The 26,957-nt window shown below is 48.3% G+C and overlaps 1 protein-coding gene across 1 annotated transcript in view; it reads right to left on the bottom strand.

The window, feature by feature from the left end:
- The window catches only part of GAS7 (growth arrest specific 7), a 225,957-nt gene extending 199,310 nt beyond the window's left edge, over positions 1-26,647 (bottom strand). Inside the window, exon 1 of the mRNA XM_041001067.1 lies at positions 26,299-26,647. Within this exon, the coding sequence (XP_040857001.1) occupies positions 26,299-26,481 (183 nt within the window). The 5' untranslated portion in view covers positions 26,482-26,647. The remainder of the gene's footprint in view (positions 1-26,298) is intronic.
- Positions 26,648-26,957: the final 310 nt, after the last annotated feature.

Raw genomic sequence — 26,957 nt, 5'->3', positions numbered from 1 at the left:
TTTTCAAATACATGAAAGGTCTTAAACACACACACACACCACACCGTTATAGCCTCACACAACTCATATTCTAACTCAGGATACACACAATAACCAAGATAAATAAATGGAATGCATCAGCTGATGGCCAGGACTATGAACCTGACAGGAAAAGAAGGGCCAAATAGAGTGTCCCTGTTTCCCCCCACAAGGGTTTGTTCCCCTGCCATACTATATAAATGAGTCATCCACCCAAATCTGGGCGATGGACCTGGGACTGCCAGAAAAAAGACCCAGAGTGGGCCAGGTAAACAGCACTGGTTTCTTTTCTCACAGTTCTGGAGACAAGAGGTCACAGGTCAAGATGTCTGCATCTTGCCTGGCTGGTTTCTGGGGGTGTTCTTTCTCAGGCTGGCATGGGGCCACCTTTGTCCCTGTTTTCAATGTACATGCTAGGTCCCCTTCCTCACAAAGATCCCATCCCACACAAGTGTTTTCACATATACCTCTTTAAAGACCTTATTTTGGGATGAGTATTTAGTGGCAGCTGTTAACATGCTTATATCGTGTATCACAGTGTTTGGGTTCAAGTGCTGGCTCCATTCCTAAATCCAGCTTCCTGCTAATGTGCACCCCAGGAGGCACAGATGATGGTTCTGGTGGCTGGGTCCCTCTTACTCACCAGGGACAGCTGTACTGAATTCCTGCTTCCTGGTTTGGGCTGGCTCAGGACTGGCTGTTGTGGCTATTTGGAGCTTGAGCCAGCAGATACACAGATACACACACACACACCACCACCACCACCATAACTACCACCACCAATTCTTTCTCCCTACCCCACCAACTTCAAATTTTCAAAGACCCTAATCCCCAAATATAGTCACTCTGTGAGGTCCTGGCAGTTAGGCTTTCTATACATGTGGGAGGTACAGCCCATATCCACTATAGGCCCTCGCTTGTTCCCTGGGGCCCTCATGGTGCTGGTGGGCATTGCACCCCGACCACAGAGCTTCCTGAGTGTGCTCCGTTCCGGTCAGTTCTCTACTTCATCCACAAGTTCCAGAATACATCTGGCTCCTCAGGAGGGCTCTACAAAAGGCTGGAGGGAAGGATGAAAAAGCCAACAAGGCTGACAGAGCTCCCATTCCAAAGGCTGAAAGCTTGTCTGAGCCAAGAATCTCAACAGCTGGGAGTTTCAAATCATCTGAGCAGAGGAAAATGAAGTCTCAGGAAGAGGCCTCAGGAGCAACTTCAAAGGGGCCAGTGAAAAAAAGATAACCCTAGCAGAACGGGGAGATACTGACCACAGCCTCCCTGTAGAGTCAGGACACTGGGGTCCCACGTGCACCAGACACCTATCCCCCCAAAACGGCTTCTCCTAACGGCCCTGGGTTCTTCAGTGGCTCACCAGGAACTTCAATTCATGTTCACACCCTACGAGACTAGAGAGTGGGTGCCACCGCCCCTCCTTCTGACAGATAAAGAAACTGAAAGTTTGATAAAGTTTTGATTGAATTCTACAAAGTCAAAGGACCAGTCATGGTTTGTAGAGAGGGTGGAGGTTCGTACAATGAAACCCAGAATCCTCAGCTGCACCTGTTGAGAAGCCCAGAAGAGGATCAAGGACCTTCTGAGAAACACCTGCTTCACCTTTTCCTCCTGAGTGTGGAGCCTACAGATGACTGTTCTAGGACCCAGTGGCCTTAACTTTGGTGTTCACTGTCCTAAGCTGATCTGGATGCACCTGTTCTGTGACCATAGGCTTACCCTCACAATAGAACCTTCCATGCCCTCTCAGAAGAAGGCTGGATCAGTCATGAGCCAAAACAAAACAAGATGTGTCCGATTCATTAAAGAAGTCCTTGCTTTATCTTTTTCATCTATCCTTCTCCCATATACTCGTCATCTATCCATATATCTATCATCTATCCAACCATCATCTGTCATCTAATCAATATCCATCCATCCACCCATAATCCATCAGTTTCCTCATCATCCATCCATCCACCCATCCATCCATCGACCACCTCCACACATCTATCCATCATTCATCTTCCCAGACACCCAACATCCATCCAATCATTCCACCCATCCATCCACCCATCCATCCATCCACCCATCCAACCAATCAACTAACCAACCATTATATTCCTTCCATCCATCTCCCCACCATCCACATTCATGGATATTAAGCCCCACACAGTCGAGAGCAGTTACAAAGGTTTAGGAATTACCTGCCCTGGCCCTGGGTAGGACACACAGTCAACAAGCCACTGAAGCCCTCACAGCAGGAGGTCTGCAGAAGTCAGAAGAAGAAATGACACTACCTGGGGGGAGGGCAAAGGCCACACAGAGGAAGATGCACATGGCTTGGGTCCTGTAGGGATTATCACCCCCTCGATGGTGGTGAGGGGAAGAGCTCTAAGGTCACAGCTTTGCAAAGGCACAGCAGTATCCAGAGACTGCCTTCTCTCTAGAGAGGAAGTCTGATGAGAAAGGGAGAGAGGCCAGACACAGTCTGTGCAGGGTCACAGCTTTGCAAATGGACTAGATAAGCAGGCCTGGACACGGTGCCATGGAAAGCCACTGGGGACATTAGGCAGAGATGACTCCTTAGTTTCAAGTTGGATGGACATGTGCAGCCTGGGCTCAGTGGGCTTGCAAGCATTAATGATCAAGGACCAGGTTAGCAGAGAACCTGTCTCCTCCTCAATGTTTGGAACCACTGCCCCTTCAGCCTTCTCCCAGCCTCAAAGCACAGCTGTTGTCCTTCCTCCCTATGCAAACCACAGAAAAGAGGGTTTCAGGGTTCTGTCAATCATGTCACCATCTGTCTACACAGCAACCCCTTCTAACTTGCCCGCTTCTCATATCAGTTCTCCTTTGCAAGAGAATTGCAGCTGGAGCTGAACATATGAATACAGTCCTGCCAAAGCCTAATACACACCTTCTACTGCTTCTCAGAGAAATCATTTTCCCATAGCTAATAATAAAGCACCTCAATCACTTGCACCCAATAGTTTTGGCAATAAACTAGAATGGGTCAGGTGACGTTTAGCACCGAAGGGTGCAGATGTTGGCCAAGATTTAGCATAACTTCTCTCAGGGTTTGCAACCTGGTCCCCAGCGACTGCTGCAGGGAGTGATACAAGGCCCGCAGCACAGTCCCCTGGGTGTACAGGATCAGCAGGAAAGACAGCTGTTGGATCCAGGGTCCCCGAAAGCAGCAACGGCACACACCAGGCCTGGGAGATGGGGGATTGGGGAAAGCTTGTCTTCCCTGCCTCCTGCTCAATCTCAGTGTCACTGGGAGCCTGGGCTGTAGCAAAGGGCTCTGTCCCTATGGAGTGCCTGGCAAGGCCTTTAGTTAGCCAAGGCCCATCTCCAATTTCTTCCCGAGGACAGGGGCTCCTCAGACTCTGAACACACCCAAAAGGCTCTCTGCTGAGAAGTCTGGTTTCTTTTCCTCTCCTGCTGTTTTGCTGGGGTGAGGCAGAGGGAGTCCATCTGAAACCCAAAACCCTCCCAGAACAGCCACACCCAGCACAAGCACCCCTTAAAGGGCACACAGAGGGCCTCAGTCCAACCCTAGCCCCCTTTTTCAAAAGGGCCCCAATTTCCTCCTCAGCATGCATTTATAACTTGGCTACAGGGGTAGGCAGGCCTTTAAAAGAGGCACGCAGAGATGACAAACACGTTTTTTTGTTGTTGCTGATGATGAAGACCAAAAATTAACTTTTCTTTGCAAATCAGGGACTCAGAAACAGGAAGACCTCTTCCCTGGGTGGCTGTCCTGAACCCAGAGTGTTCTCTATTTCTTGGTTAATGGAGGGAATGGAAAAAAGGATGAGCAGTTGGCACTGTAGGTGTCACCTTTTAGGATGAGATGATAGGGCCGGGGTAAAAAGCAGCTGGGAAAACAAGAACTCCAACACAACTACCAGTGGCTGGCTGGCTGGAAGAAGGACTTGCCCTCCCCTCTTCCGTGTTGCAAGACACATGAACTTGAACATAGCTAGGCGCTGTATTTCCAATTGAGAAGTAAGCATTTTTCTTTCCCACCAAGCAATAACATACTCATAGCCAGAGAGATGTTTCAGGGGCTCCAGCATGTGACCTGCAGCAGAAAACACTGTTTCCAATCTGCTTTACCTGTCACCTGCCCAAAGACTGCCTTAACTACCAACCTGCTTTAAGATTCTAATCTTGGTCGCATTTTATCACACCCAGAGACAGTCAGAGGGGAGGAGACAGAGATTGGGAGCTTGTGGGTTCAGTGCCTGAAGAGGCTGTGGATGCTCCCTGCATCTTCCCACACAATCCGGGTCCTAGGCATCTCTTCATCCGTGTCCTATGTAATATATTTTTTCTAAGTTAGTAACTGGAAATGAAGTATTTCTGAGTTCTATGAACCACTCCAGCAAATTATTTCAAGCAAAGGGTTATGAGAATCTCACCTTCAGAGCCAGTTCATCAGAGGCAGACTGTAGGGTGGGTAGGGTGCCATAGCAAGATAATCCTCCACCTTGCAGTGCTAGCATCCCATTTGGGTGTTGGTTCGTGTCCCAGCTTCTCTACTTCCAATCCCTCTCTCTGCTTATAGCCTAGGAAAGCAGTGAAGGATGGCTCAAGTCTTGGATCCCTGTACTCTTGCAGGACACCCAGAAGAAGCTCCTGATTCCTGGATTCCAGATTGGCTCAACTCCAGCCATTTATGGGGAGTAAACCAGCTGATGGAAAATCTGCCTTTCAAGTAAAAATAAATCTTGAAGAAAGAAGAAAAAGCACAGGTCACAACCTATGCTTAACATTTACATTGGAAGTGGGACTGTCTTGTGGGAGTGGGGCCTAACCTGTGAGATCCAACACCATCCCCAGAGAGAACATGCCAGAATCAAACTGAATGAGGGGCTGGTGTTGCCGACACTGGCATCCCAAACTGGAGTGCCAGTTCAAGTCCCAGCTGCTTTATTTCCAATCCAGCTCTTGCTAACGCATCTGGAAAGGCAGCAGAAGACGAGCCAAGTACCTGGGCCTTTGCCACCCACATAAGAGACCCAGACAGAGTTCTAGGCTTTGGTCCAGCCCAGGCTATTACAGTCATTTGGAAAGTGTACCAGCAGGTCGTTCACTCACTCACTCACTCTCCCTTTTTAATTAATAAATCTTTGTGAACTGAATGAGAGGAGGCCTAGCTGGTACTGGTGCAGAATTGATTGTTGTTGGAGAGAAAAGCCCCACATACTCTGTGATGACCAGAGAGGTACTCTGTGCTGTAAGAGAACAGTAGGGGAAACTGGTTAGTTTTTCCTTTAAGCTTCTGAAAATTAATCTAATTGGAAGGGAAAAAAAGAGGGGGAACAAAAGAAAAAAAGAGAAAAATGAGCCTAGTAGGATATAGGTAAATCATCTGAACAGGCATTTTCCCAAATAAGATAAATATAAACTGACAATAGCTTGTACAAATATGCTCAGCATGGTAAGTGTTGGGAAAATGTATCAGAACCATCATCAGATATCTGAAATCCATTACCCTGGCTATAATTAAAGCAACAGATAATGAGGCTGGAATTGTGGCAACACTGGGTCAAGCCTCAGCTTTGGACATGTGTACACCATGTGTGAGTGCCTCATTCAAGCCCTGGCTATGCTGCTTCTGATCCTGCTTCCTCCTAATGTACCCAGGGGGGAGCAAATACTTGAGTACAAGTACTTGAGTCCCTGCCATCCACATGGAGACCCAGGCAAAGCTCCTGGTTCTTGGTTCTGCCTTGATCCAGCCCTGGCTGTGACAAGTATGTGAGGATTTGAATCAGCAGGTAGAAGATCTTTCTGTGTCTTTCCTGCCTGTCTCTGTCACTCTGATTTTTAAATAAATAAATATTAAAAAAAACAGTAAATAACAAGGATTTATGAAGATGTACATAAATTACTACTCTCATAAAACTGTAAAAATTGTTTCACTGCTTCAGAAATCAGCCCATCAGTTTCTCAAATTGTCAAAAAGAGCTGCTATAGGATGCAGCAAGTTTATACCCAAAGGAACTAAACCCAACTGGCCACACAAAAGCTTGTAGACAAATGTTCATAGCAGCAATACTCATAATGTCATAAAAGAGAACCAACCCAAATATCTGCCCACTGAGAAATGCATGTCAAACAAGGTCTACCCATATAACAGAACACAATTTAACCACATAAAAGGATGAAGTCTTGAAACACGCTACCACATGAATGAATCCTGACAACACTACGCTGAGGGGAAAGTTGGATACAAACAGCCCTATATCATATGATTTCACTTTCAGGACATCTCCTGCACAAGAAATCTACAGAACCAAAAAATAGTCCTTAAGGCTGGTGTGACTGCAGTGGTGTAAGAGTGTCTGCTGGAAAGCATGCACTTGTTTCAGGGATGAGTATGCTATCAAAACATTTTTAAATGAATGATGGCAACAGTCATACAACTCCACGAACATACTACAAAATATATTGCTATGTGTTTTCAATGGTACATGAATTGTATTGCAATAGATCAACTGCAGGGTTGAACAGCATCCTGCTCCCCAACAACTGAAACAAGTCTTCTTCCTTCCTAAGTAGTTTCTTCAGGCTGTTCTGTGATAGGGATGAACATCTGACCTGTGTAACTCTCAACAACAAAGAAGAACAAAGAAAAAGAGAGAGGAGGTAGAAGAGATGAAGAAGGAAGAAAGAGAGAAGAACCAGCCTGTGCAGAACACAGAAGTGAAAGAAAGATTACACCTCAAAATCAGGTAGCTCTGAGTGGTTTTTCTAACATTATGCACAAGAAAAAATGGCTATAAATGCAGCTGGACGGGGGTCAGGGAAGGACAGGCAGGCAAGTGCTAGGTCATAACAGATCCTGTAAACAAAGCTAAGGTTTTACACAGGTTGAATATCCCCAATCCTAAAATCAAAATCCAAAATCCTCCAAAAACCAAAACTTTCTGAATATGGACATGACACCACAGGTATAAAATCCTATACATCTGACTTCATATGACAGTCCAAACAGACCTGCTAAAATACATGGTATCAAATTATCTTCAGTCAGTCTATATAGGGTATTATCTAAAACATAAAGGGATTTCACTGCAAGAATTCAAAAATTTTTTTAAAAATCTGAAAACTGAAACACTGCTGGTCCCAATCAGTTGGCATAAGAGACACTCACTCTTATGACAATAAGAACACACAAACAGTTTTAAACAGGAGATATATGTGAAAAAAAAAAAACTGGCTGGAAAAATCATCGTAGGGAAGTGACAACACCAGGAGATAAAACGGGCACCACACCCAGAAGGGGACACCACAGTGATCTGGGCAGCAGAAGAGAGAGGTCACATCCAGGACAACAAAGAACCCAGAGTTCGGTCCAGAACACCTGCCCACAGCAGCATCTGAGAAAGGGAAATTCATGCGGTCCCTGGAAACAAACCATTCCATTGCTCCAGGAACAGATGAAAACAAGGAAAAGCAACACTTCAATCTCTTGAATTTCACCTTTCTTAGTAAACAACCTTTTTCTCATTACAAGAAGAACCTCTTCTGGGGATGTCCAGGCAGCCAGAGGACCATCATACCTAGGTAAGAAGTCATTAAGACTAATTGGCCCAGGCTGAGCAGCAGCGAGCATTACATAAAAGTTTCAAATAAACTAGCAATGGCCAGCAGCAGCTGCAGCTCTACTTGCTCCAACTCCTAGGACCTATGTCCTGAAACACCCTCTAGAAAACGCAGCACCAAGTGTTAGCCCCAAACCAGCAGCATGTTAGAAACCTGGTAGCAACACAGATTCTCAAGCCATATCCACTGCATCCAATCTTGCATTTAGCAAGACCCCCAAGTGATTGAAGCCTTGGCCACAGCATTGCACCCAGATAGACAGCTTTGTACTGTGACTTCAGAAGGACTCGTGGAATGGAGTCTCTCCCACCCCACAATTCCCTCAGCTAGTATCCCCGTGAATAAGCAGCTGTCAGTATGCAGGTGGACAGGACCCCATCTCCCCCAGCCCCCGAGCATACAGAACAGTAAACTCTGCTTGCAGAGCATGCATAAGGGTTCCAAGCTCTTCTTGTACATTCTCTGGACCCTCAACGGGTTCAGAAGCTTCTACAACATGCTATGAATCACATAGGCAGCAAGGGACTGAGCTGGAATCCATCTCCAGTGCTGCCACCCTCTTGTCTTGCACTCTGCTGCCCATACCTATAGAGGTTCTGCAGCAGCAATGTGCACTGGGGATACCAGCATGGTCCACTTTCCAGCACCCACATCTAATCACACAAAGCATCCAGTAGCATCCCTGGGAACTGATAAACTGACTCATGACATGGAGACCACAGCCCCACCATGTGCTTTTCCTAATACAGTATCTGGCAAGACCAATCCAGGCTCTCTCCTGGCCATGTGGTCCACACTACAATCAAGACCCTGGGCCTGCCACCTCATGTGACTCACCATCCTCCTCTCAACCATGCTACCTGCTGAGTCTTGTATGTCCTCCATTGTCAGGCTCCTATCCCAGCCCCAAATAAGACTTCCTGCTCCCAACATCCACCCCGCAGTATTAGAGATCCTCTCTGGACCAAACAGGGGAGAGGGGCAGATTAGAATATACTCCAAGAGAGATGTAATTCCAAAACCTGTGTTTGTCCCATGACATCATGTATTCTCATCATAATCCACTTAGAGGAGAGAGAGAAACAAACTAAATCCAATCTAATTCCAGGATTTAACATGTCATGCAGAGAAACTTTAGAACCCTTAGGGTACTCCAATGTCCTGCTATTTAAATTGTAGCCTAAAGACTAGCAGCAGATCAAACATTACCTGGAAACCCAAAGTCTATACTATGAAATGCTATTCACCCACAGCATCACATAGAATACTGAGACACACAGCACCACATACATGGTCTGTATCACACAGCCTAGGTGTGCAGAAGGCTGTGTCTTCAGGTTTTAAGTCAGTAGACTCTATGATGAGATCACTTAGCACAGCATTTCTCAGGCACATTTCTCAGAATGTCTCTCAGTCAAGCCTCTGCACCAGTCTGACTGTATTTGATGTTTGTCTCAATTCCGGACACAGAGCTTCTACCACCCCTGAAATAGGAGTTTCTTTTATTATTCACCATTCTTCCTTTTAATCATACGTAATTTTATACAACGGAGGTGACTTAGGGTGGAGCCTGAGAGGAACTAATCAGTAGAAAAAGCAAATGTTAGATGATCAGGGGGGTTGGAATTTTGGGTCCTGCCTATTAGTCCCAGGGAAAGGCACAGAGGAGACTAGAGATGCAGCTCTATAAAAATTGGGACTGATGCTGTACCTTAGCAAAGCAGGTCGTTACCTGCAGTGCAAATTAAGTCATTATCCATTCACGAGTTGGTTCAAATCCCTAGCGGTTCCACTTCCAATTCAGCTCCCTGCTAATGTACCTGGGAAAGTAATGGAAGACAGCCCAAGTGCTTGAGCTCCTGTATTCACGTGTGGGATCTGGAAGAAGCTCCAACCTCCTGGCTTTGGCATGGGTCAGTCCCAGCTGTATGGCCACTGGGGAAAGTGATCCAGTAGATAGAAGCTCTCTCTAGTTCTCTCTGTAACTCTGTCTTTCAAATAAAAAATAAATCAAACTAACTCTTGCACAGATTCTGGATTGCTGAGCACAAGAAGGCCACGTCCTGCATACCACACCCTCAACAATGGCCATGTACCCACATCCTTCTAATGTCCCTTCTACTTAACTGGTAAAAGGAACCCCAAGTTCTGTGAATTCTTATAGCAAACCCAAGAAGGAAATCCAGTGGGAAATTTAAGAGGTAGCCAGTCAGACAGAAGAACAAGGGGTGCTTCCAGAAGTTAATAGAATGAAGGTATTTAAAAGATACTAATTTTTTTTTACTTGTATAGAGAATGTCTTTATTTAAATGATTCCCAAAGCTAGTGTGTACAGTATTTTGTGCTGCATATTTTATTATCATAATTTAAACATGTGTTTATTTATATTACAGGAACATAAATGCACAGGTTGATTATAAAGTCTGCCACTCTCTTCACTGTGTTCCAAGGCAGGTGAAGGGCCATCCCCCACACCACCTCTAGCAGCATTTCCTCCACCAGGAAGCCTTTCTTCTCCTCCAACATTTTTCCCTGGAGTAACTTGCAATCACTCCCACTATTACTTTGCTCAGAGACTATCCTTCCATTACCACCTTTGCTGGGGGGATCTTCTACTCCAGGATAATCACTTTCTCTAACATTTGGAATGAAGTAGAGATCAATGTGTAAATCTGAACTCCATGTATTTATTCTTATGCATGACTTGGTTTTTCATGATGAGAATCAGGTGCTAAGGGTGGGTCTTCGGTAGTGGTTAAGTCACTGCTTGAGATGCCTGCATACCAAATAGGAGTGTCTGCTTCTCTCCAGCATTTCCACTTCTTCATCTTCTAGAAATTTTTCTATAACTTTTTTGAAGCCTCCTCATGCAGGTAACATTCCTTGGCATTGGGAAGCAGGGGCAGTCTTGTACGACTGATCCTTTGGCTTGTGAAATCAGACTATACTCCAGGTGTCAGGATTGAATTGTAGAAGTCCGCTGCTGAGAAATGCTTGGTATGTGGAGGAAATGCATACACGTGTGGTCCTAACAGGGTTCTGCACTGTGTCAGTGTAGAGACACAGTGAGTAGAAGCAGGAAGTTCGTATTATCCTTCATACTCAGGCTCCGCGTTCAACCTATTCAATCAAGAACCCTAATGGTCTTATGCACGTTAATATTGGAGCAGTCCACAACAGAATACAAGCCCTAGTATCAGCCATCATCTCTAGGCTATGAAAATGACAGACTGTCCCAGCTGTAGACAACTGCCTGGGTTGCCTTGTACCTGGGCAAACGTCACACTGATGGGGGAAAAGCAGCCAGTGGCCGGTGGGCATTCTGGGCCTACTCAATGCCAAATTTGTGTTAACCATATCTGTATTCCAGCACTGTTGCTTTTTTTTTTTTTTTTAAGATATGTGGGGAAGGAAAGGAACACCAGGCCAGGACACGATTCCCTGGCCCCCAGATTGGGGGAAAGCTACAGAATGCCTGAGGAAGGGGATTTGGGGATGTATTGGAGTTGGAGAAGCTGAGGGTATGATTGACAGGACAGAAATGATTTCTGGGGGCTTCCAAGTACCTGGCCACTGCACCAGCAGGTAAGTGAAGGAGATAAGACAAGCAGTTTAGAGGGGGAAACCGGGGAGCATGTCTGAGTCAAGCCAAGGCACTCACCCACACGGGAAACCTGGGCTGGGTTAAATGGCATTACCCACCGCCCACTATCACATACAAAAACTAGGGCTGAGAGGTGCATGAAAGTTGGGCTAGGCCACAGTACCTCCCCGCAAATGTCACAGCAAGTGGTGGGCCATGTCAGGCTGAGTTGCAGCACTCAACAAGAGAGAATCGGATCAGGGGACAGACTCTGTAAGGAACTTGTGGGCTCGCCTCTGTGGGATTACAACACCCACTGGTTTGCGCAGACAGCTGGGGGTGGTGACAGGCCAAGCAAAGCTGGACCACAGAACTCACCTGACAAGAATCTATCTGACACTCATGGGAGCTGCGGCTGAGAGAAGGCTGGGCAAGACCAGGCTGCAGCACCCACTGGCACAGGAAAAGGCTAAGACTAAGGACAGACCATGCTAAGCAGGGCTGCTGCACCTACCACCGTGTGTCACATCCAGGGCTAGAAGCAGACCCAGTAGGGAATTTGGGGAACTCCCCTGCCAGGCTGTACCCTCTGCTAGGGAGCACAAGGGACTGGGTAGGGGTTGGTGGTCAGGGGCAGACCAGACAAAACTGCAGCACTCATTAGCATTTGTGCAGGCCATGTCTTGGGGCTTGCTAGACTGAGCTAGGTTCCAGCACTGGCTGGCACTTGCAAGGGCTAGAAGGGATGTGGGATGATGGCCTAGGTTAGGCTGTAGTATACCTACTGGGTCACATGAGAACCAGGTTAGGGGTAGGCCAGGCTGAGCTAGGCTGTAGCACCCATTGGTGAGAGTTGGGAATAGGTGCAGGCCAGTTATGCTAAGCCATAGTACCTGCCAGTGAGAGACAGTACTGGGGGCCAGCCATGGCAGGGTGGGCCACAACACCTGTCAGCACATTCAAGATCTGGGGCGGACAGCAGGCTTTGTAGGAGAACTTGGGGAGCTCTCCTGCTAGGCAGCAGCTCCTGCTAGAGAACATGAGGGTTGGGGCTGGGAGCAAGGCAGGCCAGGTTGGGCTAGACACCCATCAACACATGTATGAGCCAGGTCTGGGGCTGGGCTGAGTTGGGCCAGTACACAGCACAAACTGGTATGAACGACAGCCAGGATGAGGTACCTGCCAAGACACGCTGGACTGCAATATCTACCAGTTCACATGAGAGCTGGTGGTGGGGCAGGCTGAGCAAGGTTATAGTACCAGCTGGTGATGCTAAGACAAGGGGTGGGTCATCTCAGACTGGGCAATAGCAAAGAGAAGACAGGGGCTGAAGGTGGGTCTGGGATGGAAACTTCAGGGACTCCCTTACTGGGCCTCTGTTTCCACACGCAAGTGTGAGAGCTGGCACTGGGGGCAGACTAGGCTGGGCTAGGCTGCCATACCCACTGATGTGTACGAGAGCCAGAATTGATGCAGGCCAGCCAGGCTAGGCTATGGCATCAGCTGACGAGTACTCAGAATGGGTGTGAGTCATGTCAGGCTCAAGCACAGTATCCCCTGGCATGTGCAAGGTCCAGGGCTGGGAGCATACCTGACAGGGGAACAGTAAGTATTTCCCTGTTAAGCTGTACCTATCACTGGTGAGCACAAGAACCAGGCATGGGGTTGGGCCAGGATGGACAAAGTAGTAACACCTGTCAGCATACATATCAGCCGGGTCTGGAGGCAGGTCAGGATGAGTTAAGCCACAGCACCCATGAGTATACATAAGTGTGAGGTGGGATGCTGGCTTAGCTAGGCTAGGCCACAGCACAGGCTGACAAGTGCAAACACCCGGGCTGGGGATAGGTCTGGTGAGGGTTTGGGGGTGGGGGTGGGGGATAGCCTTGACTAGCCTGCAGTGCCTGCTGGTATGCAGGAGAACTGGATCTGTGGTGGTCTGGCTGGGCTGGGCTGGGTCAGAGCACCTATCAATTTGTGTGAGATACGGGGCTGGGGCAGAACTGACCAGGCAGTTACATTCACCAGTATATGCACTGGCTAATGTAGGTGACAGACCAAACCTGACCCTGCAGTGGTTGGCACATGTAAGAATCAAGTGTGAGGCCAACCCAGGTGAGGTTTCTTTTGGGGACTCTCCAAGTAGACTGCTGGATTCAGACCCCAGACAACCCAGAAAATCATAGGATATGTGGGCTGATCTTGGAGTGCATGAGTTGCTGATGCCTGTGTAGTGGACCGCATGCCAAGAAACACACAGGGGACACGACAGCCAGCTCATCTAGGCCAGCAGAGGACAGTGACTGCCTCACAGAGGATGGAAACAGAACGAGTCAATTTTCCTGGCCAAGCTTTGTAGCATGTTCCTGGGTCTGTGGACATACTTAAGTGGACTTGGTCAACCAGTAGTCCTTGAAAAGATCTTCTCAATGCTGGAGCAATGAAATCAACTTTCAAAACCACTCAAGTAACACACCCTTGGAACATTCCTCCCCACATTAGGGGTCTCCAAGGCATCATCGAAGGACTGCTCCCCATCCCCGGGTGCTGATGTAGTTTGACAACAAGAAGTGCCCCACCTCCCTCTCCTCTCCTGCAGATACAGGATACATAAACAAACAAATAAAAAACCTGCAACATTATCCCACCCACCTTCCTCCATACCTGACCCTCCTCACCCTACCTGGAGGCCCACAGGGGTGTGCATCCCTCTCAACTATATAAACAATATTAAAAAGAAAATTTTAAATTAAAGAAAGAAAGTGATAGAGTGAAATGCAGCAGCAGTCTTTTTGAGCGTGTAAAATTTCTTAACAAGGGCTTTATTTTTCACTTCAAGCACAACACATACTTCTAGGCTGTTTATCAATTTAAAAATCCTGCTAAATGAGAACAATAGGTTCAAACTAAATTAAAAGTTAACGTTTCCTATTTCCATTCCTAAGTTAGATTACAAATAAAAAACAAATGCCTCTGACTCTCTTCCACGAACCACTGCTAAAATAAGAATCCCCTCCTGTGGTTCAGTTAGGACAAGGTCTCATTTCTTGTAGAATTTTTAAAAATAGCATCTCTTTAAAAATGTCTACAACTTAATTAAGATTTCTGGTTGTTGTTGACTAACCTTGGAGTTCTCCATGCATTTGACAGTAAAGGAGAAGGGAGGAAGAACAGAAACATCTGAGAAAAAGCAAAGGAAGCTAAAATCCTGGGAAGGTCTTTTCATTTAAACAGAAAACGTGTCTCTTGGAGGAGATCGTGGAGAGGGTTGCCTGGGAAAGAACAGTTGACCCCAATTACATACCTTAGCTAAGCCTTGCATTAAGTAAAGCCCATGGTAGTGTGCAAACATAAAAACTTGCTTTTGTAGAGTTCCCAATTGTGACCAATGTACTTAACAGAAAAAAAAATCAACATGAAACTTCAGATCAAGTGACCATCACACTTGTTAAAAAAAAATAATAAAGTGTATGCCTAATATCTACTAGTAGGCTGAGCAGGATGCTAGATGCTAGCGTGTGTGAGGAGGAAACTACGGTAATGAAAGAAGCTTGCCTTCCACCTAGGAAGGTTCAATAATCTGAGTCCATCAAACAAACTGGTAATAAACAGAATAAGAATACATTCATTAATACACAGGTGCACAGGAGGCACCCAAAACTGAAGTTAGGGCAAGACGGTGCAAGCTTCACTGCTCCCTTCATAGAAGACAGGAAGTGGGGCTGTAAGCGATTTCAAAGAAAGAGGAAATCATTTTTAGGGAACGTGAATGGGCCCAAGGAACAGCCTGAGACGGAGTCTGCCAAAGCTCTGAATCAAGCACCAACTCTTGACTCCCTCCATTTAAATTAATCTTCTGGAGCATATAGATATTAGGTAGATAGGGAAACTTCTTATAGAGTCCCCTGTCATGCTTTGGGAGGGAAAGAGGGGTGAAGGGCACAGAAAGACACGGTTTCTCTTTTAGCTCAAAGCCCTTGGCATGCTAAAGTGCTATACTTGGAGGAATCCTTTTCCGAACACCAACAGACCCAATGTAGAGAACAGTAAGAGCCAGCCATGGCTCTCAGGAGCTCACGGCACCTGCTGAGGACTGTACTGCCTTCTGACGTCTCAGGGCATCATCAACACACAGCAGTTCCTCAGATGTACAGAGCCTCAGGCCCCAGGCTGCACCAGACAAGCTTCAGTGAGTTTGTTGTTGGAAGCATCCCTCCAGAGGCACCGACTTCAGTCTGAGAAGCACTGTCGTGGATGTGAGCACAAAACACTGAAACCCAGGCAGACCAGAAACAAAGCATCTCCCCTGAGAGTGTCCACACAGATTCACCTAGTTCCTTTTCTTCTTTCAGGTATGTGTTAGGACTGCATTTTCCCACCCTCTTGAAGTCAGGTGTGGCTACATGGCTAAGACACTGATACAGGAACCTATGGTTCAGGTGTCACACTCAGGGAAAACAAAAACAACTAAGAACCACAAGCTGGCAAAAATTCCACACAGCAGTTGTTCCATTATCCTTGGTCCCAGAGGGTTTTGTAGCCCCACATCCCACTCTTGTATGCAAAAAGCAAGCCAATGTTGTTTTGCTCATAGAGATTTGTGGTTGTTACAGCAGCGTACTTTATCCTGTTCTGACTGATGCAGCTGCGTGTCCACAATGCCACTACTTCCAGAATTCTTCTATTACTCTTTATGGCAAACTGTTCAACCGGGTCACTACTTGAGGCCACAATCCCTTCTGTAACCCTGAACAGCACTGTTTCACTCAATTACCCTGTTCTCCCATCCAACTTGGTTCCAATAGGCATCTCATCTTTTGCTCTGGTATTTTCCTCTCCCCAGATTTCTACACCATGTATGATTTCATCCTACCCTATGCTTTTTAATAAGCTGCTTTAAAATGCTTTTGGTGACAAGGTGACAGACAGTCACATGCACAGACACACCAGACTTGGCTTCCAATAAGTTTTGGCTGTTTTCAAAAAAGTCAAATCCATCCCTCCCCAGACAAAGATATGCTGTTATTGTGCCTATGTAAAAGAATGTGGCCCTGGGCCAGCATGTTTTCCTTCAACCTGTTCTTTCCACAAAAGGATACTTGAGGAATGCACAGGACACACAGTCCCTGCTTGTCAAGAACAATTCATTTCTGGACTACATGAGTACATTCTGCCTCCTCGTAAGGAGAAATCCAAAATATGCTAACTCCAGGAAAGCACTTAACATCACTGACCAACATTTCAGCTTCAACACAACACTGAGCCACTTTTAGGTATCTGATCTCATGCTAAACGCAGGTCTAACTGATTTTAATCCATTCTTCCCAGTGAACACTTAGGCTGTGGTCAAAATTGCACCATCAGAAGTGGAGTTCACAGCTTGCCTATTAGATGCTGTCTGGGTCAAAATTCCTACAAGTGGAATTGCTAGGTCAGCGAGTACGTAAACCGATTATGCTTTTAAGTAGTCAAGAATCATTTCCCTACTTCCAATCTACGCAGATTCTCTTTTCTTTTTTCTTGACATTTTTCTTTAAAGCTACTTCTTTTAAAACTTTCATGTCTTTATTTTCTCACTTGAAAGACATCTGAGGGAAAGAGAACACTGCTATCCACTTGTTCGTTCCCTAAATGCCCACAAAAGCTAGCATGTGGCCAGACTGAAGTCAGGAGCCAAGAACAGCGTCCGTGTCTCCCACATGGGTGGCAAGCACCCAACTCCTTAAGCCATCTTCTTCTACCTCCCAGGGTGCACATGAGAAGAAAGCTGGAGTTGGGGGGCGGGAGGGGGGAAGACGAACCAGGATTGAAACCCAGGCCCTCCATGTGGGATGCAGGCATCCCAAGTGCAACCCAAGTGGCGTCTTAACCACTTAGCCAAATCCCCACCCCTAACGCTTTCTTTTTAATTACATTTGTCCTGCATTCATTACCAGTAAGACTGAACAGGGTGATGACTTTGTATATTTTTTATTACAAAGTATATAAACAAGTTTTTACCCATTCTTATCCTGGATGTATTCACCTTTGTGTTTTCAGTGTTTTGTTTTGTTTCAAATAACTTTTTTAAAACATTTTTTTTTACACGAAGGCCATGGACTTGCTCCCTATCTGTATTGAGCTTTGACCTTGTTCTTTAAGGAAGGGGGTCTCTGGTGGCAGAAACAATTGACAGATGGAAAAAGAAAGGAAGGAAAAAAGGGACCGGCAGCGTGGTCTAGCAGCTAAAGTCCTCGCCTTAAATGCGCCCGGAGCCCATATGGGCGCCGGTTCTAATCCCAGCAGCTCCACTTCCCATCCAGCTCCCTGCTTGTGGCCTGGGAAAGCAGTCAAGGACAGCCAAAAGCCTTGGGACCCTGTACCCGTGTGGGATACCTGGAAGAAGTTCCTGGATCCTGGCTTCGGATCGGCATAGCATCGGCCGTTGCGCTCACTTGGGGAGTGAATCCTCGGACGGAAGATCCTCCTCTCTGTCTCTCCTTCTCTCTGTATATCTGACTTTCCAATAAATAAATAAATCTTAAAAAAAAAAAAAAAGAAAGGAAGGAAAATGCATGGCAGTAGACTTGCAAGAGGTGAGACTCATCAAGTCCGTGTCCTGGGTGTCCCAACTAATTCACCACTCAGACCTACAGACTCTGAAAAATAACTCCAAGTCCACCTACTTCTTGTCATCACTATGTCCACTGCTCCCGGCTTTCCAACAGGCCTCCTGGCTCCCATGCGTTCCCTTTTACCCTAGAGTCCAGATGATTTTTCCAAGCCAGATCAAAGCACTCTACCCCCTTCCATGGAATCTAAGGCCTTTTTGCTGCACTTGGATAATGGTCCAACTCTCAGGTCCTATTCACTAGCTGTCTCCCTTGCAACTACATCTCCAGCCTCTCTACTTCCCGTTCACTACTCCCCAGTCATCCCAGAATATTATGATTCTCTCAAGCACAAAGATGCTTCCAAGGGTTCATGGGAAATGCAATTCAAAGATAAGTTTATTTTGGTGGAAAAAAAATTCAAAACCTATGTATACGAAAGGTTTTCATAAAATTCACTGAAAAGATGCATAATGAAAAAAAATTACATACTATTTCAAAATTTTTGCACCCAAACACACCATTAAAAAAAAAAGCTTCATCTTATTTATTTGAAAGGCAGGGTTAGAGAGAGCGAGAGAAGAATAAGGAGAGGAGAGGAGAGGAGAGGAGAGGAGAGGAGAGGAGAGGAGAGGAGAGGAGAAGAGAAGAAAGAGGAGAGGAGAGGAGAGGGGAGGAGAGGAGAGGAGAGGAAAGGACGGGAGGGGAGGGGAGAGGAGAGGGCAGGAGAGAGAAGAGAGACATGCATCTACTAGTTTACTCCCCAGACGCTCACAACAGCCAGGATGGAGCCAGGCTAAAGCCAGAAGCTTCATCAGAATCGCCCATGGAGGTGCCAGGGGCTCAAAGCACTTGGGCCATCTTCCATAGCTTTCCCAGGCACATTACCAGAGAGTTGGATTGGAAATGGAGCAGCCAGGATTCAAACAGGCCCTCAAATAGAATTCTAGCACTGGCTTAACCCACTACACCACAATGCCAGTCCCTGTGCCTTTACAGTCCTCAGATGAATGGCTGCTTTGCATCATTCAGATCTCTGCTCAAATGCCACCTCCCCTGAGAAGCCTTTCCTAACTACCTTAGTAGAACCCCTCTTCACCACCACAGTACCCTCACTCTATCTCAGCACACTGGTTGACTGGCAAGTTTTCCATCCCATGAATCAGAACAACTCAAAGGTGTTTCTTTGCTAATGTTGATCACTATTTTACCTTCAGCACGCACAGCGCTGCTCCCAGCCTAGGAGTAACAGGTGCTGACTGACTGAAAGATCACCCTTGGAGAAGGGAGTGGAAAACTACAGTCAGTCCGTGAGCTAAGAGCAGTTTTCACATCTTTTAATGATTGAAAACAAACTGGAAGATGACTAGGGTGGGCATTCACTGGTTAAGATGCCTACAGACCATATCAGAGTGCCTATGTTTAATTTTTCCTGACTCCAGCTTCCTGCTGAGGCATACCTTGGGAGAAAGCTGGTGATGGTTCAAGACGTTGGGTACCTGCCACACCCATGGGAGGCCTGGATTGATTTCCCAGCTCCCAGCTTCAGCCCAGGTCCATCAGTCCCAACTACTGCTTGCATCTTGGGGGGAGAATGAGTCAAAACTCTCATCTGTCTCTCTTCCTCACTACTTCTCAAATAAATTAATATATTTTTAAACAAAAAAGATGACGTTTTATAGGATGTGAAGATTACAGCAGTCAAATTCCAGAGGCCATCCATAAAGTTTTCTCAGAACACAAGCACGCCCGTGGGTTTTTGGGTTATCTGCGGCAGCTTTTGCACTCCAGCAGCACAACTGAGGAGCTGTGACGGAGACCATCTGGGCCCCCTCCCTGCTTCTCACTGCCGCTGGCGCACAAAGCATAGATCACAGCGAGGCAGCTCTAACTCGATGCTGCCTCTTGGCCCGCGAAGTCTAAATCGTTTCCTGGCCTTTTACAGAAAAGATTTGCCAAGGCAAGTTAGGAAGGAGCAGGCTTTGAGTAATGTTCCTGAGAGGGAACAGACAAGGCTTGCTCACCCAGAGCACAGGAGAGGAAAGGAAGAGGAGAAGTGCCTGGCAACCTAGAGGATAAAGGGGGATACACCCTGCTAAGGTTTGCAGGGTGTAGGTGGGAGGCAGAGACGAGAGGTAGGACTGAGTTTTGTTTTTACTTGACAGAACGACTATCTGCTAGTCTACTCCCCAAGCGACTACAATGCCAAAGGCTAGCCCAGGTCAGAGCCAAGAACCAGGAACTCAATCCAGGTCTCCAACGAGCATCTTAATCAACATCCTTTTTGTTTAAAACAAAACAAACAAAAAACAACAATAACAACAACAACAAAAAAAACTATTTTGTTGACTTGGAAGGCAGAACCAAAGAGCGAGGCAGAAGACAGACAATGATCTTCCATCCATTAGTTCACTCTCCAAATGGTTACAACAGCTAAAGTTGCGCCAGGCCAAAGTCAGAACCTTAATTTGGGTCTCCCACATGGATAGAAGAGATCCAAGCACATAGGCCATCTTTTGCTGCTTCCCCATTACATAAGCAGAAGCTGGAAGGAGAGAGAAGCAGCCAGGACTCAAATGAGTGCTTTGAGATGGGCTGCCAGCATCACAGGCAGCAACTTAATTCCGCTGTACCATGACAATGGCTCCTTAACCACCAGGACCAAAATCAGCCCCCACAAGTTTAGCTTTGATGTATGAAATTTGAGTTGAATCTCAATATCAGTTTGCAGCTTCAGAAGTAAGGTTAGAAGTAAGGTTGAAATGGAAAGTTCAACTCACAAAGAAAATCTGTCCAACAGTTGACAAAAAGAGACACCCCCATGTGGATAGGAGAAGGGAAATGGTTCCTCTTAAGATCCCATGGAACCTCCTCAAAATCCATACCCCAAATGCCACTCAGTCTTCACATCCCAGTCTAGCTGCCGTGCCTCCTCTGCCCATCAGTATAAACACCATCCTAGAAGCCTCAGCATAGCAGGGAGAGAAGGGAATTTACTAATTTCTTGGTAAAGTAAGGGAGACTGCCCAAATGCTGTACAAGAAAGCCTGTGCATGGTGCCTTGCTGCTGTTAGTAACAAAGCAGCCCAACATGACCACAGAAACCCCTGCAGAGTCATAACACTGCCCAAGTATTGAAGGCCACCTGGTTTACCCAACACATACTCTTCTCCAGCAGTGGAGGCCTCCTAGGCATCAGACAAAAGCAGAGACTTTACCCAGGCCAAGAAGAAAACAAAAAGGGCAGCAGCTCCTTGGTGTATCTAGGTAAAAATGGAAGTCGCAGGCTGATATGAGAGTTAGCACAGGTCGGGGGTTGCTGCAAAGATGCTCTGAGTCCACAGAACCCAGAAGCTCACTGTGTTAATGCCCTATGGAGCAGCCACTTGACCAGTCCAGCACCCAGAGGGGAGAAGCAGCTGGAAACTAAAGGATGGGCTGGCAGAGTTCCCATCAGCAGAGCTTCAGATGCCAACCACAGATTCCCAAATCAAGGGGCAGGAGAGTGGTGGGCAACTAGCGCAGCATTTCAGAGACTGCTTGAAGAACTCCCATCCCATGTAGGAGAATCTGGGTTGGAATCCCACTCTACCTCCTGACTCCAGTTTCCTCCCAATGTGCACAGGGGAAGCAGCAGATGATGATTCAAGTAGCTGAGCACCTGTCAACCATGTGGGAGATCTGGATGCAGTTCCCAGCTCAGCCCAACCCTAGCCACTGCAGGCATTTAGGGAGTGAACCAGCATGAAGAAGCTCACACACATACTCTCCTGTGCCTCTCTGCCTCTCAAACGTATATTTTTAAATTCCTTATGCATCACATATCCTGTGGGCTTTATAAAAAGAAAAATAAAACTCATGTTATTTTAAAAAATAAATAAACCTTCCAAGAATAACAGACATTGCTGAAGGAAGACGGGCCAAGCCCTCTGCATTCTACCTTTCTCCAAGGTAGCATCATCATTTTGGTCTGGCACTCGTTGTCTCTCTCTTATGGGCCCTATGTCCCTGCATGTTCTCACGGCACTTTTGAGATGGCTGATCTGTAACATGGCCATCCAGGAAGCCGTGCCCCCCTTGTCTCCTCTCCTCTCCTGCATCCACCCTGACTCTGGCCTGGTCCTGTGCCTCCCTTCCCTACAGAATGCAGCAGAACTGGTGTGCCAGTGTTGGACCGAGGCCTTGGGAAGGCTGAACAATGTGCACCTTGGTGCCCTTGGAAGCCAGCCACATGGAAGAACTCCAACTACTCTGATCATCAAGAGAAAGGCCCTGGAGGAGGAGACACAGAGTGCAGAGATGAGCCATGTGGAAGCACATCTGGGCACCACACAGGTGGGTGGAGAGGCCATTTTGGATCTTCCAGCCCAATTTAGTCTCCAGGACTCCAGCCCCAACTGCCATCTGACTGCAACTTCAAGAGAGACAAGAAGATAGACTAGCAGAAGAACCACATAGCTGAGCCCTGCCAACCCCCAGAATAAACAATTGTTTGGATACACGAAGCTCAAGGGCAGCTTGTCACATAGCAATAACTAAAGCATTATGCCTTGATGACCAACAGCAAAGTCTACACTCCCACAACCAGTCCTTGCGAACTCCTACAGCACAAACACAGAGACTCCCAAAAAGGAAGAGTAGAATGCAGAGAGGAGATCAAGTTTTGTTAGCGCCTCTGAGGTCCAGATCCCGGATTCTAAGTCAAGAACAGCTTTTTTGTGTGTGTTTTTGCAACACAAGCTTACTGACATCCAGATTTTTCCCAAAAAGCTTTGGGAAGTTTTAAAGATGCTTCCAGATTCCCTCTAAGTTCTGACTTCTGTCCATTGAAGGGAAGAATTCCTGACTCTGGTTAACCCTCTAGGCACTGCACCTGTCCTGGTACCATGTCTGACATTTTGTATCTTCCTTAGCACGGGAGATCTGCCTCCCTTCTCTATCTCTTTTCCCAGGAACATTTCTCTAACCTCCATTCCATACCCAGAGCCTGGTGGATATCTTTCCACATGCAGGTGAACCAGGTCAGCAGAGGTGATGCTGGGCCTGGCTTGGGGCTGGCAAATATGCTGTTCCATAGCCTCTATTCCTGGTCTCTGGTCATCTTTGCCAATTCAGCTCCTCCACTACAGGTCTCCCAAATGATATTAGTAGAGATCTATACTCTCTCCCTTCTAGTGGCTGAAGAGACCAAGACTGACTCTTTCAGTTGCTCTTATCTGGGGCCTTTTATGCCTCATGGTCAGCTGTGGGTCTTGGTCATCAATCCCTTTCCTGGGAGCAGCAGGTTCCCTCCCTTCTTTTGAATAGCTGCACATTCTACTGACTGGAAGAGACACTGGCGGCCAGAGGGCTTCAGCCCATCTGATCCATCCACCCATACATATGTCTCTGCTTGGGCTAAGGTTTCCCTGGAAACCACTTCCTAGAAGTCGGATGTGGACTGCACCATTCTACCTTGACCTTGGAATCCTGACCAAAGCAAAGTGCTTAGCAACCTACCCCCACTGGGATAGATCCAACAGCCTCTCCGAGTTTGCTCCTAACCCTCCCCTATGGGGTTTGCTTCCTGCAAAGCAAGAGCCTCTCACTTCCCTTTTCTGCATCTGAACAAGAAAGAAATCTTTGGAGTCTACATTGCTGATTCAGTGTGTGACACCCCTCCAACAAGATGGGGTTCTCTGATATCACTCTTTACACCAGAGGGAAAAATGGTACCAAGGAATAGAAGTCTACCAGAGTGACTATTCTCAGACAGGCACCCTCCACTCCATCCCTCCCACAAGAAGGCTGTTTGAATCCATTCTGCCTTCACTTGTTTCCACAAAGGCTTCCATGACCTTCTGAATGAACTCCCCGCCCTTAGTAAGCTCAGAGCCAGGCATCCCACATGGCCCACATCCCACAGAATTCCCCACTTCCCAAATCTGCATGCACCTTCTCGAATCTCCTGGCAGCTTCGACCAGTACCTGCTAGGAAACTTCAAGTCCCATGGTTGGATATGGGGGTGGGAGGTGAGGGGAGCATAGTCTAGCCACCAGATACTCTCCTGCAAGTCCTGTCTTTTGCTACTGATGTTACTTGGAAGATTCTTGCTCTCCCAAGGAACTCTATTTGGCATAGTCACTCTCGTGACCCAGCCTTGAGCTGGCAGATCCAGCTTGCTTCTGTAGGAGGTTCCCAGACACCAAGTTCCTGACCCGAGATCCTCCCTATTTGAAATTGCAACTACTTTTGCCCTGAAATGAGCCTGGCTGAGCACTAAAGCCACAGGGCTCAGATTCCCCCTGCCTCCACCTGTGGGGAAATCAGCCAGCTCTAAGCCAGCTCAAACTCCAGGGTTAGCAGAAGGGGCGCTCTATGCTACAGTCACCCCATGTTAGCCCTAGCATTTCCCCAGCCTCCCTCAGGACTGCTGTCCCCAAGGCTGTCCCTGCCCTGTCCCTCCTTAATCTTTTGGCATGGTTCAACCCAAGGCTACCACATCGGCAAGAGGCACAGGCTTAGTCACCTGTGTTGCTGACCAAATAGGCAAGCATCACTTCTGCAACAGCCAGCTCCACTTCTCTGAGACACAGTTTACTTGTAGGCACAACATCTCACTCTTCACATTGCTTCCTGGGGAAGTGATAAAGGACATTCCATGCCTAGTATCTAGGAGATCCTCAACCAATCAAACTTGCTCTCAGTGGGTCTGCTCACATAGATGGCCATTTTTGTTGCACGATACTAGTTGGGAATGTTCTCAGGCACCAGACATTTCTTAACTATGCTTGTGCCGGGGGTGTGGCTGACACACCCTAGGCTGTCCTAGCTGATAATTCTGCTTTGCTCAGAAGGGAGGAGGGTGGTCTTTCCTCCCTCCCCCTACTTAAAAAAAAAAAAAGCAGTCTTGTTAATACTCACCCCAACTCTCCCATCCCCTTCCTCCTTCACACACACACACACACACACATACACACTCATTCACCCCAAAACATAGCTGGCAGAGTCCAGACAGGGTTCCTAACTGGACAGACATATCCACCAGCCAGATTTCCACATCAATATTTCCTGGGAAAATACAGTCACCAGAAGGAATCCCAAAATACATTTCTCCCAGGGCTTTTGAACTAGACACGGGGAGAGTCCAGATTGTCATGTAAGAAGCAGCACACTCGCTTTGCTTGACATCTACTTCTCAGGAAAGGAGCAGGGTAGAGGGGAGCTGAGCCCCACACCTGGGCCTGTCCTACATCTACAGGTGTCACCTCACAGGAAGTGAAGTCTGCCCAGAACACCCCTCCTGATAGTCCCTAAGCTTGGGGGAAATTCTTGGCTCTCAGCAGGCAGCATGTGGGTGCTTCTCCACCTGAAAGAACCAAGACATCTGCGGGTACACCACAGGGACTAACTCACTCTACAGCCATGACACCCCAGCTACCTTCCTCCCTCCCTTCTCCCCATTAGCTGCAGGGAGCAGCCTCTTGCAAAATTTGCTACTTTGTTCTTTTGGGAAGTAGGTCGGTCGTTAAATTATAAATGAATTCCGTTTTCATGATGTGGACACGGTTTCACCAGAATGTTCATTCCCTCTTGACAACAGTCCTGGGGTGAAACCGCCTCTGAGTTCAAGAGGATGTTCTGGAAGGAAGCAAAGTCCTCCCCTCCCCAACTCCCCACCCCCTCCCCCCGCCCACCATCCCAACCTGAGAAAGCTGGGTTCCATTCAGGCAGTGACCCTGCGCCCAGTGACAGAGCACAGAGAAGCAACCAACTGTCACCCAGACAATAGACAGCCAGCTGACTTGGCTCAGCAGCAGGTCCCGCATAGGTTTGGGACCCGGCCAGAACCCCAGGGTCTAGCCACTTTTTAGAGAGCTGAACCAAGTTTGCGGATGGGGCTTGGGCTACTGGCCCAGCCAGACTCAGCTGACCAGCAAGTGGACAGTCTCCCAAAGTGGCCCGGCAGTATGACCCTCCCTGGGCTGGCAGGCTGAGGGGAAGAGGCCGGGCTGCCCCGCAGCGGACTGAGGACATGACATTTCTCGGACCCTGGACTTTTCATATGCTTTCCGCAACACTGCCACATCCCCAGTCACTGCCACTGTTGGGACCGCACCCGCCTCCAGAACACACTCTCTCTCTCTCTCTCTCTCTCTCTCTCTCTCTCTCTCTCACACACACACACACACACACACACACACACACACAAGCAACAAGTTCTCGCTTCCTCCAAGCGGCTCCGACACGCGGGAGGCCGGCTCAAGCGGAGTGCACCGGGCAAGCCCGCGCCGCCCACGCCCCGAAGGGCACCCGCTCTCCTCCACTGCTCCCTGGGCGCGCCGGCGCTGCAGGTCGGTTCGGCAGCCGCTGCTCGCCCCCCACTCCGCGCCCCGGGGCGGGCGCCCCTCGGACCCGGTAGGCAGCGGCTTCCCCCAGCGCGGGCAACAGGTAGGCGAGCGCACCGGAGGAGGACCGTAGCCCAGGACTCCCGGCTCTCGGCCCTCGCCCCTTACCTCCAGCAGCTGCACGTAGCTCGCCGGGAACCAACCGCGGAGCCCGTCCTCCTTCTCGCCTTCCCACCAGCCGCCGTCAGGGACCTGCAACAGCGTGATCAGCTCTCCCGCGGCGAAGCGCAGCCCCTGGCCGTGCCGCTCCCCGGAGAAGGGGTACAGGGTCCGGCAGCGGGCGCCGGACATGGCCTTGGCGCCCGGGCTCACAGCGCAACCTGCATCCCTGCCGAGTCCTGCAGGTTGGGCAGCGGCTCCGCGCGGTCCCAGGCGCCCGGCGCTCCGGGCTTCCTCGCTTTGGGCGCGCGCCGTCTCGGGGGTGCGCGGGGAGACCCCGGGCCGGCTAGGGACGCGCGCGCTGAGCACGGGGAAGCCGAGACTGACTGGCTCCGGAGAGCAAGCGGTGACGCCCCCGGGCCGGGCAGCTCCAAGATCCCAGCTCCGGGCGGGGAGGCGGGGCTCAAGGGGAGGAGACCGAGGTGCCGCGGGCTCCGGAGACAACTTCCCGGGGACGGGGAACGCGGGCTGCTGCCGCCGCAGCCGCCGCCACCACCAGGGCCGGCCGTAGCCCGGGCCGCCCAGGCGCGCAGAAATGCGCGGCTCCCCTGAGGAGGTGGGACCCGGAGCATCCCCCTCAGCCGGACTCGGCGGTGAGGCGAAGCGGG

Source organism: Ochotona curzoniae, unplaced genomic scaffold, assembly GCF_017591425.1.
Source record: "Ochotona curzoniae isolate NIBS_2020 unplaced genomic scaffold, NIBS_Ocur_1.0 scaffold_2453, whole genome shotgun sequence".
In the NCBI taxonomy this organism is placed as follows: domain Eukaryota; kingdom Metazoa; phylum Chordata; class Mammalia; order Lagomorpha; family Ochotonidae; genus Ochotona; species Ochotona curzoniae.
The sequence above is the reverse complement of the archived record's forward strand: the minus strand, read 5'-3'. Positions and strand labels throughout refer to the sequence as shown.